At 50.1% G+C, this 16,848-nt stretch overlaps 1 protein-coding gene across 6 annotated transcripts in view; it reads left to right on the top strand.

Moving 5' to 3' along the window:
• EML2 (EMAP like 2) overlaps nt 1–16,848 on the top strand; it is a 40,409-nt gene that overhangs the window by 22,198 nt on the left and 1,363 nt on the right. For 4 of the 6 annotated variants that reach the window (XM_022585341.3, XM_089902690.1, XM_022585343.3 and 1 more), the window contains 2 exons: nt 435–565; nt 891–1,329. The exons of 1 other annotated variant lie outside the window; for it this stretch is intronic. In XM_022585341.3, coding sequence (XP_022441049.2) covers nt 435–565; nt 891–1,016 — 257 coding nt within the window. In that variant the 3' untranslated portion in view covers nt 1,017–1,329. Of the gene's footprint in view, nt 1–434; nt 566–890; nt 1,330–16,848 lie in introns of those variants that run through there. One more of the 6 variants, XR_016390912.1, reaches the window with a different exon arrangement.

Below are 16,848 nucleotides of genomic sequence, written 5' to 3' on the forward strand. Positions count from 1 at the left end.
TTGGAGAAATGCAAGAAGGCAGGATGGCTAAATCATTGCAGAGTTCAAGGGAAGCACTGGTAAGGACAAGGCAGGAGCAGTGTGGGGGACAAGGCAGAGCTTGGGGGTCATGGCGAGAAGCCTGGGCCATGGGAGGGTTTTTTTTTTTTGTGGGATCTTAGTTCCCTGACCAGGGATTGAGCCCAGGCCCTTGGCAGTGAGAGCGTGGAGTCCTAACCATTGAACCGCCAGGGAATTCCCCATGGGAGGGCTTTGAGCTATAGAGGGATAGGGTCAGATAAGCATTTCCAAAAGATTATTCCAATTCTCATCCCCGGCTAGAGACGGGCTAGGTGAGAGAAAGGCAGGGAGGCTGGGGCTGGGGCCTACTTGCCTTGGGGGTCCCTGGCCCCAGCTGCCATCTTACCACCAGCCACCCCCAATCTTGCCCGCAGGGATCTGGTCTGAGGGAGCAGATGGTACTGACATCAATGCCGTGGCCCGTTCCCATGATGGGAAGTTGCTGGCTTCAGCTGATGACTTTGGCAAAGTCCACCTGTTTAGCTACCCCTGCTGTCAGCCTCGAGTGAGTCCCTCTGGGGGGCTGGCAGGGTGGAGGTACCAAGCAGCACTGCAGGCAGGATTAAGGCAGCCCTTTCCGGATCCCAGTTTCACCAGCTGTACAAGGAGGGCAGTGGCTTGATCCCAGGGGCCTTTCTTAACTTGAAAGTCGATAAATTACCAAGTCTGTAGTGCTAAAGCTCTGAGCATCTGCATTGTGAGATCTTTGGTTCTTTTTCCTATTAACTCAAGAAATATTTATTGAGCACTTACCGAATGCCTGGGCCCAGGGAATACAGCAGTGAACAAGACAGATGACTTCCTTTCACTTCCTTCTTTCCATATCACAGGCTCTCGGCCACAAATACGGCGGACACAGCAGCCATGTGACAAATGTGGCCTTCTTGTGGGATGACAGTGTGGTCCTGACCACAGGGGGCAAGGACACCAGCGTGCTGCAGTGGCGGGTGGTCTGAACTGGCAGGTTGGGGGGTTCCCAGGAACATGGGGCCCAGGTAGAGTCAGGTGGCAGTATTGGAATTCTATTTTCGGGAGATGTCTATTGCCGAGTAGAGTAATATATACCCAGAGTATGTCTATAGCAAAGGGGGTTATGGGGGTGGGAGGGTGGACTGACAGAAGTCTCTATTTATTGGGGTGGGAAAAGGGGTCACATTGCTTTGGGGGAGCCATTAGGGTGTTTGGTTTGGGGTGTTTTTTAAGTTTATTATTTTATATCATCCAGAAATAAAAACACGTGCACTGAGGTGGAGTGTCAGGGTCTGTGTATATGGTGTGTCCATAGATTGTGTCTATAAGTGTATATGTACGAGGTGTGTGTGTGGTGTGCATATATTACAGCGTTTGTGATGAGACACCATTATCAGGTCTTTATTCGTCTTTAAGCTTGACAGAAACCAAGCTTGCTCTAACTTAGGCCAGAGGAGGACTCAATTGATCGACATTGCCAAACAAGGAAGGGCAGTTGTCCCCTCTGGCCTTCAGGGCCATCAAACCAAGGATTTGAGGGCAACCAAGGTACTCCATACCTTCTCTGACCTTCTGCAAGTCAGCATGTTTCTCTGGGACCAGCATTCTCCACACCACGGAAGGATGGCACCCAGCAGCTTGAGCCCCAAGTCCAAAAATCCCAGGGAAGGGCTATGATTGGCCCATCTGCAGATCTATCAACGTGGCCTGTTGTTTGGCCTGCTGTGATTGGTTCCACTTGGGTGAAGGCCAACCCTGGACCAATGATTGTGGCCAGGAAGATGGAATATGTAAAAACACGGAAGCCTCCACTTGAACCACGAGGTTGAAATAGGGCAAGGAAAGTTTTCAGAGAAGTGGGCTGATGACCCTCTCGATGTCTAGGAGATGGGGTATGAGGATTCTGGGTAGCAAGAGACAGAAACCTAACTTCATCCAGCAGAAACAATAAGAAGCAATTGCCAGGTCATGGAACTGGGTAGTCCAGGAGGGACCCAGCTAGATTCAGGTGGCTCAGATGTGATTGGGGTTTTCCTTTTGGCGATTTCTCAGTGTCGTATCTAACTTTGAGCAAATTTTTAACTTTAACTTTGTATTGATGTATGCTACATGCAGAGAAGTACGCTCATCATAAATGTATAATCACAAACTGATCGCATCCATGCAGCCAGCTCCCAGATGAAGAAGTAGAACATCCCCAGGCCCCAGAAAGCGTCCTTGTGCCCCTTCCTTGTCATTGCACACCACCGCCCGGCCCCCGCCAGTAATTGCTATCCTACTTCTCACACCATAAAACAGTTTTACCCAGTTTTGTACTTTAAATCAGAGGTCAGCAGACTGTTTCCAGAAAGGGCCATATAGTAAATATTTTAGATTTTATGAACCACTCAGTCTCTGTCCCAGCTAACTCTGACATTGTTGTGTGAAAGCAGTCACAGACGGTGCAGGCATGAATGAGCTTGGCTGTGTTCAAATAAAACTATGGATACTGAAACTTGAGTTTCTCAGCATTTTTGCGTGTCATGAAATACTATTGATTTTTTGGGAACCACTTAAAAATGTGAAAACCATCTTAGCTGACGAGTTGTACAAAGACAGGCGGTAGATAGGGTTTGGTCCACAGTGGTAGTTTGCTCACCTTTGCTTTAAATAGATGGAATCATAGAGTGTGAACTCGTGGATCTGGCTTCTCCCCTTGAGCGGGTTTCTTAAGCCTCTCAAGGCCTCAGTTTCCCAATGTATAAAATAGAAGTTAATAATAGCACCTGCCCCATTGGGGTGCTGTGACAATGAGTTAAATAGACGCAAAAGCTTAGGACAGTGCCTGGCACGTAGCAAGCTCTCTACAAATGTTAGCTGATTATTTTTACACTGTTGAGAACCAGACGCTGTGGCTGCAGGCATTCTGCCAGGCCACATGGTAACAAAGCCAGAGGAAGTCTTTCTCTCATACCACTCAAGCGTCTCCAGGAGTAATCTGATTGGCTCACCTTGGATCATGTGGCCAATCTCCATGGCCTAGGGAATGGAGTCATCTGATCCGCCAGGCCTGGGTCACGTGCTCATCTTTTTGCTTAGGAAGGGGTTAGTGTACCTGGGACTGACAGCGCCACCTAAACCTCGCAGAATGGGTGGGGGAGTTCTCCCAAAGGAAGGGGGATGGGAAAACACTCAAGCAGGAGACGGAAGCTACCAGCAACCTCAGCATATTTATGTCAAGGTGGGTGACACCCTGGAGGGCAGGGTCAATAATGTTTCTGGGAGTTTGAAGACCCCTATTCCCAGTATCTATTGCTTCAGAACAAAGCATTCCAAAACTTAATGGCTTAAAACAACAACCATTTTGTTATCACTCATAGTTTGGTGTTAGGCATTCACCCATGATGGAAGTTTGGGTTGTGTCCATCGTTTGCTATTGCAGATAAGGCTGTGATAAACATTTATATACAAGTTTCTATTTGGACATATGTTTTCATTTCTCTTGGGTATATACCTAGGAGTAGAATTGCTGAGCCATATGGTAATTCTGTATTTAACTTTTTGAGGAACATGTGTGTGTGTGGTTTTAATTAAACAGTTTTGAAATAATTATAGAGTCAGGGGAAGTTGCCAACATAGTACAGAGAGGTCCTCTATATCCTTCATCCAGTTTCCCCCAATGGTAACATCCTGTATAACTATAGCACAATACCAGACTTGGAAACTGACACTGGTGAATCTACAGACCTTATTCAGATTTCACCATTTTTACATGCCCTCCTGCTTGTATGCCTGCGTGTATGTGTGTGTGTGTGTGTGTGTGTGTGTGTGTGTGTCTATGCAGTTTTATGACATGTATAGATTTTTTCCAAGGGGGTTCCAGCAAAGGTTAGAAACTCCCTTTTGTTTCCAAAATATTCCCAAAGTATACCTGCTGTCTGTATATATGTATGTTTGCTCTCTGGTCTTTAGCTAGTTAACAAACCTTAATAAGCTCAATGAGGTCTGCCATCTGGGCTGTTCGTACCTCAGGTATGGGACTGTATTCTAAAGGAGACCTTGAATTAGTGATAGGATACCTCTATTTTCAGTTTTGAAGTATTGTATTAGAGAAAATGCCAGAGAAACAGAACCAGTGGGATGTATATATTATGAGGAATTGGCTCATTCAATTATGGAAACTGACAAGTCCTAAGATCTGCTGGCTGAGTCGGCAAGCTGGAGATCCAGGAGAGGCAGAGGTGCAGTTCTAGTCTGAATGCCGGCAGACTCGAGACACAGAAAGGACCAATGTTTCAGTTTGAATCTAGAAGGTAGGAAAAAGCCAGTGTTCCCGTTCAAAGGCAGTTGAGCAGAAGACAGTCTCTCTTACTCGGGGAAAGGTCAGCCTTTTTTGTTCCATGCATGCCTTCAACTGATTGGGTGAGGCCCACCCACATTGGGGAGGGCAATCTGCTTTACTCAGTTTCCCAATTTAAATGTTCAGCTCATCCAGAGCACCCAGAATGTTTGACCAAATATCTGGGCACTTCATGGCCCAGTCAAGTTGGTGCATAAAATTAATCATTACAGGAATGATCATCAATTAAAACATAATAGGTCAGCGTTCTCAATGGGAGTCTCTAGTAAACCTGCAAGAGGTACAGAAAGTTCCCCAATCAAGGTAAGACAATTGAGGTTTCCTTTCTTCTGTTGGGGCCAGAGAAGTGGCAGGATTCAGAGTGCTGCAGCAGTGAATAGAAGTAGGAGAGAGAGAGGGTAACAACTTCAGAAGAGGTTGGCTGGCTGGCTGAAATCATTGTGTGCTTTTAGTCAGTAGTGATGTGCTGGATGAGGAATCATAAAGTCAAGTGGGGTGCCTAGAACTAGCCCAGCAGAAGCATCAAGTTTTGCAGCCCCCAACTATTGCCTTAGGACAAGGAGGAGAAGTCTGCTCTTGTTAATGACTCTTTACTGCCTGGTATGAAAGCATTTCAGTATTTTAACAAATGATACAGCCCTATCAGTGTGAACCAGCTGAATATTAACTGTGACTGTCCAGAAGGAGTAGGGATTGAATTGTTCTGATTCCTTTATCTTTGGTAGGCAAGATAATTTATGGTGATGCTATCTAATTACCTCTCTCTCTCTTCTCTCTCTCTCTTTCTTTTATGTTTGAAGCGCTGACATTTCCCCCCCCCACCCCCCCCCACCCCGCTATTCTCGAGTTCAGTAGTTCTTACACTTGAAGGAGCAGTAGTAGAATCATCTGTAGGGTTTGTTATAATGAAAATGCACCTCCTCCCAATTCCCCATCCAGGGTTTCTAATTCCATCAGTCTAGGTGGGGCCCAAGAATTTGCATTTCCAAAGAGTTCCCAGATGCTCCAAGCACCACACTTTGAGAACCACTGCACTAATAGAACTATAATAAGGTAACAAATCTATAGGATTTCTCTAGACAGAGCAATACATAGAATTTTGTAGAACATTACACACTTGTGTTTCTTTTCCTTGTCTGAACTGTACAGATGATCTCTTGGGATGGAAGGCTCAGAGCCTTGCAGTTTCAGAGTGACAGTTTATCAAGGCCATCAATTCCTAAGGGAAGGAAAAATTACTGCAGGAGAAACCTGCAAATCCCTCTTTGACCAGCAAGGAGGATTGTCCATGTGTCTCCAGGAACAGCTGCCTAAGCTATAACTCTCCAAATGTCAATATCCTTCAGAAGTGACAGCCCCCAGAGCCAAACATGAAATTCTAGGAAGGGGAGGGTGTTCAATCATATCAAAGCTTTTCATCCCCTCCACATTTCTGGCCAGAGATCTCAATTAATATGACCAGAAGTCAATCATTCACTAATCAATTGCCCACGAGGATGAGGATTTTGGCTTTTAAGACCGTATTCTCAGGGCCTAGCGCAGTGTCTGGCATGCAGTAAATGCTCAACAAACACAAATGTTGATTAATCAATGAATGAATTCATTCAATATATGTAAGAAACATTTTACTCTAGGCCAGAGCCTGAGCTGGGCAGTGCTGGGCAGAGTGGTGACTGAGACAGCTCCAGCCCTGCCCTCAAGGGACTCAGTCCGGTGGGGAAGGCAGACCCATCCTTAGAAAATGATGACCATAAGTGGGCAAAGGAAGGCCAAGTGGGTATCAGGGAGGGCTTCCTGGAGGGGACGACAGACCTGCCTATTGAAGGATGAGTAAGGAATGAACCAGGTAAAGTGAGGGGAGTATTCCAAGTGGCAGTTCTGACAGCTCCCTCCTTCCTCCTATTCCCCCAACAAACTGTGACAAGGCCCCCTCTAGGCTCCAGAAGCCCCCTGGACCCCTGTTCCAGCCTTGACCACTCTGAGGTATGACTGTCAGGGACAGATCTGTCTCCCTCTCACTGACTGCCAGCCCTGGGAGAGAAGGGCCAGGGCTGTTGTGGTCACTGCCGTGTCCCCAACACTGCCTAGCCCAGGGCCAGGTACAGAAGTAAGGGCTCAGGGAGTGTTTACTGAATGAATATAAGAGTGGTGTGTGTGGGTATGTGTGTGTGAAACAGTTGAAAGTGTGTTAGATGAAGAGGATCAAAGTTCAAACTCCTCAACCCTAATTTCCCACCCCCAAGAAGTGGCATAAGAGCAGTTAAAGACTAGAGCTCCACTGTTGGGAGTCCAGCATTTCCACTTACCCATCCAGGCCCCATCTGTAAAATGGTGCCTCTGCATATGGTTATTTTGAGGATGAAATGAGTTATTCACATAAAGTGCTTAGAATGGTACTTGGAATGCAGTAAGTGGTCATTAAATGTTAGCTGTCCTTATTTTTCAATCATTTCTGATCCTTCCTTTTTTGTTTTTAAATTTATTTTTGGCTGTGTTGGGTCTTCGTTGCTGCGCATGGGCTTTCTCTAGTTGCAGCCAGCAGGGGCTACTCTTCGTTGCAGTGCACGGGCTTCTCATTGCAGTGACTTCTCTTGTTGCAGAGCACAGGCTCTAGGCATGTGGGCTTCAGTAGTTGTGGCACACGGCTCAGTAGTTGTGGCTCATGGCCTCTAGAGCGCCGGGTCAGTAGTTGTGGTGCACGGGTTTAGTTGCTCCGCGGCATGTGGGATCCTCCCTGACCAGGGCTCGAACGCGTGTCCCCTGCATTGGCAGGCGGATTCTTAACCACTGTGCTACCAGGGAAGTCCCTGATCCTTCCTTTTTAAGCCAACATCCTCTCCTGTCCCCATCTCTTATATCCAGCCACTTGAATCACCAATACTTGCCCTTCCTTGTGACATTTCATGTCTCTGAGCCTCTGCATATGCTGTTCCCTCCCCACTGGTGCACCCTTTCTGAACTTGTCCACCCAGGGAACTCCTATTCAGCCGGCACAGTCCAGCAATCATATCAGCCCTCCAGATCTCCAGGTTTCAGATCTATGAGATCAAAGTCTTCTTTCCTGTCCTCCAGCTTTTGACCCTTCCCTAATGTCCAAGTTCTGGGGAAGTATGTGGTCCAGCGCTAAGCATCCCTTTCATTGGGTCTCTTGGTGCTCTGTCACCCCCTTGTGCCCAGCCTCAGACCTGCATGGAAAAATGTGCCTAGAAAGTTCTGGGAGAATAGTGCTGGTAATTCTCCACTGTGTACCCCAGGGTCACCCTCAGCCTTTCTCCTCCTGCTCTGGGCCCTGGGAGACTGCCCTGTGTGGGCTCCATCCACGGGAGTCCCTTGCCCTCTGCCCTCTGGTTGGCTTCTCCCCGTTACAGGCACTGACAGGGAATCTGAAGGTAAGTAGAGAGGGAGAGGTTGGAGTATTTATTTTCCGGGCCACTCCCTGCATCCTTGCAGTTCTGGCAGTGGCTGTGTTCCTCTACCTACAGCTACAGCTCCTATGGTCTCCACTCCAAACTTTAGCTTTCTGCCTGAAGGGCGGTAATGGCTTGGTTCTGGCTCCAGCTGGTTCCCTGGCGTCGCCCCACATTTTGTGGGTTATTTCACCCTGCCAACCCCTCTAAACCTTCCCTTCATAAATGTTCTCACTTAAATTCTTTTTTTTTTTTTTTTTGACCGCACCACGCACGTGGCTTGTGGGGATCTTAGTTCCCTGACCAGGGACTGAACCTGGGCCCTCGGCAGTGAAAGCGCTGAGTCCTAACCACTGGACCGCCAGGGAATTTCCCCCCACTTAAACTCTTTGAATGGCTACCTGTTTCCTGCCAGGACCCTAACTGAATCACATAAACTTAGGGTGAGCCCAGGAGAGAAGGGGGCCCTCGCCCACCAGTGCACTCCAGAATTTCTCTATAGGATGAGCTTGGGATGGCCAAGGGGCTGACAGGAGGGCTTGTCTTGAAGCTGATAAGATTTATATTGGGTTATTTGTGGGGAGGGGGCTAAAACCTTCGTGACACTTCCATTGGAGTGTCTCTGTCTGTCCCCTTGAAGGAGGGTGGAAGGAAAAAACTTTTATTCCTGTGTGTATTGCAGGTCACTTGGGTCCTTGGTTAACTCTCTCACTTTCTTTTTCCCTCAAGAGCCCTGAGAGGAAGGTAGTAATATGGTTCAGAGAGGTGAAGTCATTTGTCCAAGGCCACATGGTGAATGATTATAATAGCTACCTTAAACAAAACAGAAGTGTTTCATTACGTTTCTGTGAAGCTCTGGAACAGGCAACACTAATTTCCAGTTTAAAAAAAAAAAAGGAAAAGAAAAACAGAAAGGCATGGAGTTGCCTCTGGGGGTGAAGTAGGGTGTGAGTATGCCCTGGAAAGGGGCAAAAAAACAATGTTCTCAGGTGATGGAAATGTTTATGTCTTAATTTGGGTGCTTAGTCACATGGGCGTATCTGTTTATCACAACTCGTTGTACTGCTCTCTTAAGGTCCAAGCATTTTAATTTTTATTTTCAAAATAAACAAAAAAGAATTTGCAAGCCCATCTCTGAGTGCTACATCCCAGGTCGGTCCAAAGTGCTTTGCCCAAGAATCAATTCTCACGACCAATTTATGAAGGACGTGATGATAATAATCAGCAAATATTTTTGAAGCACTTACCATTCGTGTATTTACTCTCTGAAAATAACGTGTATGGAACGCCTCTCTTGTAGTAAACTAACCAAACACAAAAATGACACTCCTCCTAGTGGGGAGGCAGATAATTAGAAAAAAAAAAAAGTGGGTCTTCCCTGGTGGCGCAGTGGTTGAGTGTCCGCCTGCGGATGCAGAGGACACGGGTTAGTGCCCCGGTCCGGGAAGATCCCACGTGCTGCGGAGCGGCTGGGCCCGTGAGCCATGGCCGCTGAGCCTGCGCGTCCGGAGCCTGCGCGTCCGGAGCCTGTGCTCCGCAACGGGAGAGGCCACAACAGTGAGAGGCCCGCGTACCGCAAAAAAAAAAAGTGAAATACATAGAATGTTGGATGGTGACAAGTTCTATGGGGAAAAGCAAATAAAGCAGGAGGTAGGGGATCATGGCGATGGCGGGGGCGGGGGCGGGGGCGGGTGGGTGGGTCATGTTTTATAGACTTGATGGTATGACATCCCCATGACAAAGGGACTGTGAGAGACCACGTTATCAGAAGAGGAAACTGAGGCACAGAGAGGTCACCAGCCTAAGTCTCGCCAAGAGGCAGGGCTGGAGCTGGAAACCCCAGGATTCCTTCCAGGGCTGGCGCTGACCATGGGCATGGGGAAATAACAGAACCCTCGTTCTCTCCCTTGGGGAAGGGGGCATGCAATGATCAGAAAGTTAATGACTTGGGACTGGGGTCTCCGAAAGGAGGAAATGGTTCAGCTCAATGAGGGACCCCCCCTTCCCCCTCCCCACCCCCAGCTGAGGGCTTGATCTAGGAGCGCGGGACTGGAGGCACGGTAACCAAAGGGGTTAATGAGGTGGGGGTCTCCAGGATGGGGATGTTGAAAGACTGGGGGGTATTCCAGCGGCAGGTGAGATTTCTCCAGGGCTGGAAGACACAGCCCTCTCTCCATCTCTCCATCTCACAGCCCTCTCTCCATCTCTTTAGCGGGGTGAAGGCTCAAAGGAGTTAAGGGGGAGCGACAAAGGAGGGGTTAATGGGGGCGGGCCCGGCCGGGCCGGGGCGGGGCCTCGGTTGGCGGCTCTGGCCCGGGGGCCAGTAGAAGTCGCCGCCGGGTTCCTGCGCCGCCTTGGAGCCCGGCTCTCCCAGCCGCGGAGAGAGACGCCACCTGCCCCGTCCAGCCGTCACGCGCAGGTAGCCGCCTGTCCCTCCCCTGCCCGCGCCGGTCCTGCGGCCGCCGGGGACTGCTCGTCCCCGCGTCCGTCCGCTGCCTCAGTCTCCCGCGCCGTCTCCGTCCCCGCCCCTCTCTGGGGCTGGCTCTTCCCGGCGTCTGACTTTGTCTCTGGGTGTGTCTCCATCTCTCCGTCTGTCTCTGATGTCTCTCTGGATCTGCGGTCCCTCTCCCTCTGGGTGTGTCTCTCCTTCTCCATCTCCGGATGTCTCTGTCGATTTCTTTATCTCTGCCTCTCCGTCGCTCTCCCACTCTGCCTCCATCCCTGTGTCTTGGTGAACTCTCAGTTTCTGTGGATCTCTCTGCTTCCATCTCCCAGTCTCTGGGCATCTCTTTGCCCTTTCCCTTCCTGTCGCTGTCTCTCTGTATCTTACACCCGGTTCTGGCAACTTCACCCCGTCATCATCTCATTCCAAATCCTCGCAAATTCCAACTTTCACCTGGGCTGAGGAGCTGCTTGGGAGTGGGGTAGGGGGCAGTAGGGTAGCCACCTGGGGCAGGTGGACTCTGAGTGCCCCTGTGACCCCGCCTTCCCCTTAACAGTCACCCCACTGCTCTGGAGGTCGCACCCACCCCACCCTCCAATTTCAGGAATTCCTGGCTGGGGGGTAAACTTCCTCCCCCACTTCCTCCCTTCCAGGATTTGGCTGGGTCACGCGTTAACTCCTTCCTGCCTTGGCTTCATCCCCCCCTCCTTGAGCTGGACACCCCCCACCTCCAAGCACGCTGAAGGACAGCTCTGGAATTTCGGCTGTGGGACGTGTGTTGTGTACTCAGGCGGGACATGCGCTGGGGGAGTTTCTTGCGGGCACAGATGGAGTTGATGGGGGCCACATCCCCACCGCCCCCCACCAGGGTCCATCAGCAGCCCCACTCTTTCTGAACTCACCAAGGGCCCCTCACAACTCTGTCTCTGTGGTTGAGCTTGACTTCAGGTTTGGGGTGAGGTTGGGGAGGTTGTCCTTTCTGGTGGTGGGGCATCCAGTAGTAGAAAATGAGAGAGGCTGATGGGGGAGGGGCTCCAGAACTCTGGGAATCATAGAATCAAGAAGTCTTGCATGTGAAGTCTTTGAATGAAAGGACCCAAGTAAGTGAGAATGATCAGAGAGGGGGACCAGGAATGCTCAAACCTTCAAATTAAAGGTCCTTAGGGTATTTGAATCCTTCAATCCAAAAAGCTTGGTGTTGGAATCTTGGCAGTTTTCAGTGTTCGCACACAGCCGAGAGCTTGAAAGTGCTTGCAGAGCCAGCTAGACCAAGCCCCCTATTTTACAGATGGGGAAACTGAGGCCCAAGAGTAGAAGTCCCCACAGTGAGTCAGTTTCAGGCTAAGGTTGGGACTCCAGTTCCACTGAAGCCCCAATCCAAAGATCTGGCTTCTTTCGCTGCCACTAAGTCGGATTCCTGTGGGGCAGGAGGTCTTCATAGGCAGGAGGGAAGAATGCCAAGGTGAGTGTGAATGGCTGGAACCCAGGAGGGAGCCTTTTAGAGGCAGAGGAGAGAAAATATTTCTAAAACCATGGTGTTGGAGAAGGAGAGGGGACAAGAGTTGGTTTGGGTGGAAGGGGTGGAGTTTCAGAGAAGGAGGGAAGTGAGGGGAAGGGGAGGGGGGTAGTGCAGAGATTAACTCCCGCCTGATTCTGTCTCCTGACCCTCCCCATGAAGCCCACTGCTCCCACAGGACAGGGCCTATAATTTGGTTTGTGTCTAGACAAATAATAACTCAGCTGGTGTGAGCGAGCAGGGAGGGACGTGGCAAGGCTCCCTGGGAGGCAGCCTGGGCTCCGAATGTCCCCCCCAGGGGGATGAGAATTTAGGGACCAGGTGAATGTGGTGACTGCCCCTCCCCCATTGAATCCTTAGTATCTTAGAATTCTGCATAATCTTAGAACTTTAGGCTGCTAGAATGTTAAAAAAAAAAATGGATTAGATAGGGAGGAAAAAGGAAGTGAGGTTTACAGTATGTAGAGTATGTTCCCATTTCTGTAAAAAAGAAAAGGGAAATACATATTAGTGTTTGTTTGGCAAAGATAGTAATCACTGAGAACTAATAATAGATTCTGAAAGTTATAGAATGTTAAAAAAAATCATAGTTCTAACAATAGAACTTGAGAATCTTGGAATGTGAGACGCTGGGATACTGGAAACTTAGAAGGAGAAGGGCATGGAAAGCCACCATGATAATAATAATAGAATGGAAGAAAGGTAAAGCTCTAGAATGTTATAATAATAGAACAGTAAACCAGGAACTGGACTAACAATAGAACCTGAGGATTTGAGAACCTTGCATTCTAGAACATGAGAGGAGTAGAGTCAAGGACTCTGGTGTCCCTTTTGGATGGTGTGGGGGTGTGTGGAGGGACGGGGACCCCTTCGGTAGAACTGGGGAAACTGAGGCCCAGCGGAGCTGTCACGGTGGCCGGACTGTCCCCCAGTTTCCGCCGGCCAGCCGCCAGGACACCAGGTGGGGAGCGAGGCTTGGTGATCACATTTCTTCCCCTAATGAGCAGACCGGAGCTGGCTGGTCCCCCGGGGCTGTCAGGGGAGCAGGAACCCTCAGAGGAGGGAAGTGGGGGTTGAGAGAGGCGACCTGGAGGCTTCTAGGACAAGACTGGTGAGTGAGGGGCTGTGGGGCTCTATTACCTCTCCATCTTGTCCTTTCACCGCCCCCCGCCCGCAGTCCTTCAGCCTTGCTGGACTTAGAGGTGGCTGCCAGGGCCCAGGGACTTATCTGGCTTGAGCAGCTGAGGAGCAAAGTGGGGGCAGTGGTCTGACAGTCCTTCCTGTCTCCCCACTATCGCTCCACATTCTCAGCTTCTCTCTCTTCCCTGCCCCTCTGGGAGGGGCCCGCAGGGACCACGAGGGAGGCCTGTGGCACTGGGGAGCTTCTTGTGGGCACTGTGAGATTTGGGAATTGACCTCCCAGACACAAAGCCTGAGTAAGGGAGGCAACTTAGATCCCAGCCCAACAGGGTCTTGGCTCCAGGGGGCTGGGCAAGGGAGTCAGGTGATGGAGGGGCACCCAAGACGTTGAGGTCATTTGCTTTCTTGTGGTGAGAGTCCGTGGATCTTGCAGCAGATTCTTTTTTTTTTTTTTAATATTTATTTATTTGGTTGCGTGGGGTGTTAGTTGCAGCAGGCGGGCTCCTTAGTTGCGGCTTGCTGGCTCCTTAGTTGCGGCATGTGGGCTCCTTAGTTGCGGCATGCAAACTCTTAGTTGTGGCATGCATGTGGGATCTAGTTCCCCGACCAGGGATCGAACCTGGGCCCCCTGTGTTGGGAATGCAGAGTCTTATCCGCTGCGCCACCAGGGAAGTCCCTCAGCAGATTCTTAACGGGGGCTGAGAACCCCGGAAAGACTTGAGAAGAATTACGGGAATGCAGGGGGTGAAGAGAGAAAACATTCAGGTAAGGGGAAGCTTTTTAGTTAAGAATGACAGATCTATGCAGTCTTGACACACCATGTGACTTAAGACAACTGCTTTGTGGCTCTAGGCCTCAGTTTCCCCATCTGTATCAGGCAAGGGTCAGAAATAGCCTCGTGCCCCTATATGTTGTGGCATATAGGCCTGTTGCACCGTGGAGTTCTAAGAGTCTGCCATTCCGCGCTGTCTTTCGGGGGTTTGGTGGTGGGCAGATCTCAGGTGGAGGAGAAGAGAGGGTTGAATGCCCCTCCCCCATGCCCAGCATCCCCCAAGAAACAGATGGGTTGAGGAGGAGGGATGGGAGGAGGGAGGGCTAGGCGGCCAACTGGTTCCCCCTCGAGGAAATTAGCAATGGGAAGTGTATTTCCTTTGGCTGCAGGAAATCAGTCTCATGCCTGTGTACCCACCCCAGCCTCAGCTGAACCCAGGGGTTCTTGAGAGGGTGGGGCAAAGGGAACTCCCAGCTCTCAGTGCCTTCTCCCATTATGAACTGGTTCATTCTTGTGTCAGCTCCCCAGGGCCTGTGGAATAGTAATAATTGTTCAAATACTGCACAATTTATAGATGATATCACCTCTACCAAGGATTTTCTTTTTTTAAATTAATTTTGTTTTTTATTGAAGGATAGTTGATGTACAGTATTGTGCCCATCTCTGCTGTACAGCAAACTGACTCAGTTATACACATACAGACATTCTTTTCTTTAAATATTGTTTTCCATTATGGTTTATCACAGGATATTGAATGTATCCATAGTTCCCTGTGAATAAATTCGGAGATGTTTCATCCTCTTCAGTTTTCTGGAAGAGTTTATATAGAATTGATATTTTCTTTTTTTCCTCTTTTTTTTTTTTTGGCCGAACCACGCAGCATGCAGGATCCTAGGCACAGGGTCAAACCTGGGCCCCCTGCAGTGGAAGCGCGAAGTCTTAAGCACTGGACCGCCAGGGAAGTCCCAAGGATTTTCATATCTGGGATGTGACTAGTATAAAAGTTGTGCCCACCCCCCCCCCTTTCTATAGAAGGGGAAACTGAGGCTCCTGAAGAAGTAATTCCCTCAGTGTTACAGGAGGGAGGAGAGACTCAGGGCAGACAGAGGGGAGAGAGGTGTGTGGGTTTTTGTTTTGTTTTGTTTTGTTTTTTAATATAAATTTATTTACTTATTTAGTTTTGGCCGCGTTGGGTCTTCGTTGCTGCGCGCGGGCTTTCTCTAGTTGCGTTGAGCGGGTGCTGCTCTTTGTTGCGGAGCACGAGCTCTAGGCGCGCGGGCTTCAGTAGTTGTGGCTCGCGGGCTCTAGAGCTCAGGCTCAGTAGTTGTGGCGCACGGGCTTAGTTGCTCCGCGGCATGTGGGATCTTCCCGGACCAAGGCTCGAACCCACGTCCTCCACATTGGCAGGCGGATTCTTAACCACTGCGCCACCAGGGAAGCCCGAGAGAGGTGTTTTGAGTGATTTGCTCTGGGCGGGTGGTTTCAGTTCAAAGGTAGGGACCGGATTGCACTGTTCCAGCCAGGAGCAAGCCACCTCTGTCCCATCTCCACAGGATCCAGGAGTCTCTGTGAGTCTGAGGTGAGGGCAGCTCTTCCGTCATGGAGGACCCGACAGCGGGGAGGACTTACTAAGTGGGACTCAGCCCTGATCTTTCAAAGTCAATGGTGCAGCAGATAGATCCTACCCTTTTCACTTTTTCCCTCCACGCCTCTTTCTCTGGGTCCCTGCAGGGGCTCGCTTGAGCTTGAAGTCGGGGGTGGTGCCGCCTCAAGGTGAGCAGGAGCCTGTGTTGGAGGAGGGGCTGACCAATGCCTGTTCCCTCAGTCCAAAGACATTTCTTGAGTGCCTACTCTATGCCGGGCCTGTCCTGGGCGCTGGCGATACAGCAGTCAACACAAGGTCCCTGCCCTCCTGGAATGTCCGTTCTAGACAGACAGACAGACACAAACAAGATGCAAAGTGATGTGAGGAGAGAGCCCTGGGAATGGGTGGTCAGGACTCTGGGTACAGAGGGCTTCCCTGAGGAAGTGAAGGAGGTGAGGGAGCTAGTCGTAAGTAAGTCTGAAGGAAGAACAAAGGTTTTGTTTTGTTTTGTTTTGGCTGCGTTGGGTCTTCGTTGCTACGCGTGGGCTTTCTCTCCTCGCGGTGCACGGGCTTCTCATCGCGGTGGCTTCTCTTGTGGTGGAGCACGGGCTCTAGGCACATGGGCTTCAGTAGTTGTGGCACGCCGGCTCAGTAGTTGTGGCACGCCGGCTCAGTAGTTGTGGCACACGGGCTTAGTTGCTCTGCGGCATGTGGGATCCTCCCGAACCAGGGCTCGAACCCGTGTCCCCTGCATTGGCAGGCGGTTTCCTAACCACTGCGGCACCAGGGAAGCCCAGAACAAAGGTTTTGACGCTGGAAAGAAGGTCGAGCCTTGAGGCTGCTGAGGTGGGGGAGGGGAGGTGGGCAAGAAAGTCAGCTAGGTTGCCCAGGCTGGTCAGGCAATGCCTTGTCACCTGGGGTGAGGATTTGGGATTTCACCCCAAGTCCACTGGGAAGCTATTGGAGAGTTTCAAGCAGAGAAGTAACAAGAGCTGATTTACATGTTAGAGAGATCTTTCTGGCTGCCACGTGGGAGGTGAGTTGAGGGAAGTCAGAGTGGCCAGGAAAGCCGTAAGCAGGCTACTGCAAAGTCCAAGCCAGTGGTGATGGCTGAGCAGAGCGGGCAGAAGCAGGGGTTTTAGAGACATACATGGATTCAGGATTTAGTGTGGAGGTAGGGAGAGCCAAGTGGCCTTTCCCATGAGAAGATGCTCAGGTATCTGGGAGGTTCCCATGTACCTGCTGTGTACCTTTGGGCTCATTCCTTCCCCTCTCTGGGCCTTGGTTTCCTCATCTGTCCAATCGACTCAACCAGTGGTTTTCAAAGTGTGTCCTAGGGATGCTTCAGAGGTGGCCTTCTTCCCACCACCTCATTTTTTTCTAGAGCACAGAGCAGCTTCCTCTGTCACGGTCTTAGATGAGGTTTCCAGCTGAGATGTCTCTCTCTCTTTTTTTTTTAAGTGGTTTCACAGCCTAAAAACTAAACTGATGCAAACCCTTGGATGGAGTGGCTTCTGAAGGTGCCTCTAATTCAGGACTTCGCTCCCCACCTCTCTGGGGGTTGACAGTGGTCCGGGGCTTGGTCCAAGATTGTCCTTTGCCCTGTCCTTAAAGGT

Source organism: Delphinapterus leucas, chromosome 20 (assembly GCF_059928025.1).
Source record: "Delphinapterus leucas isolate spDelLeu-1000000601 "Yukka" chromosome 20, BTC_Dleu_Yukka2, whole genome shotgun sequence".
In the NCBI taxonomy this organism is placed as follows: domain Eukaryota; kingdom Metazoa; phylum Chordata; class Mammalia; order Artiodactyla; family Monodontidae; genus Delphinapterus; species Delphinapterus leucas.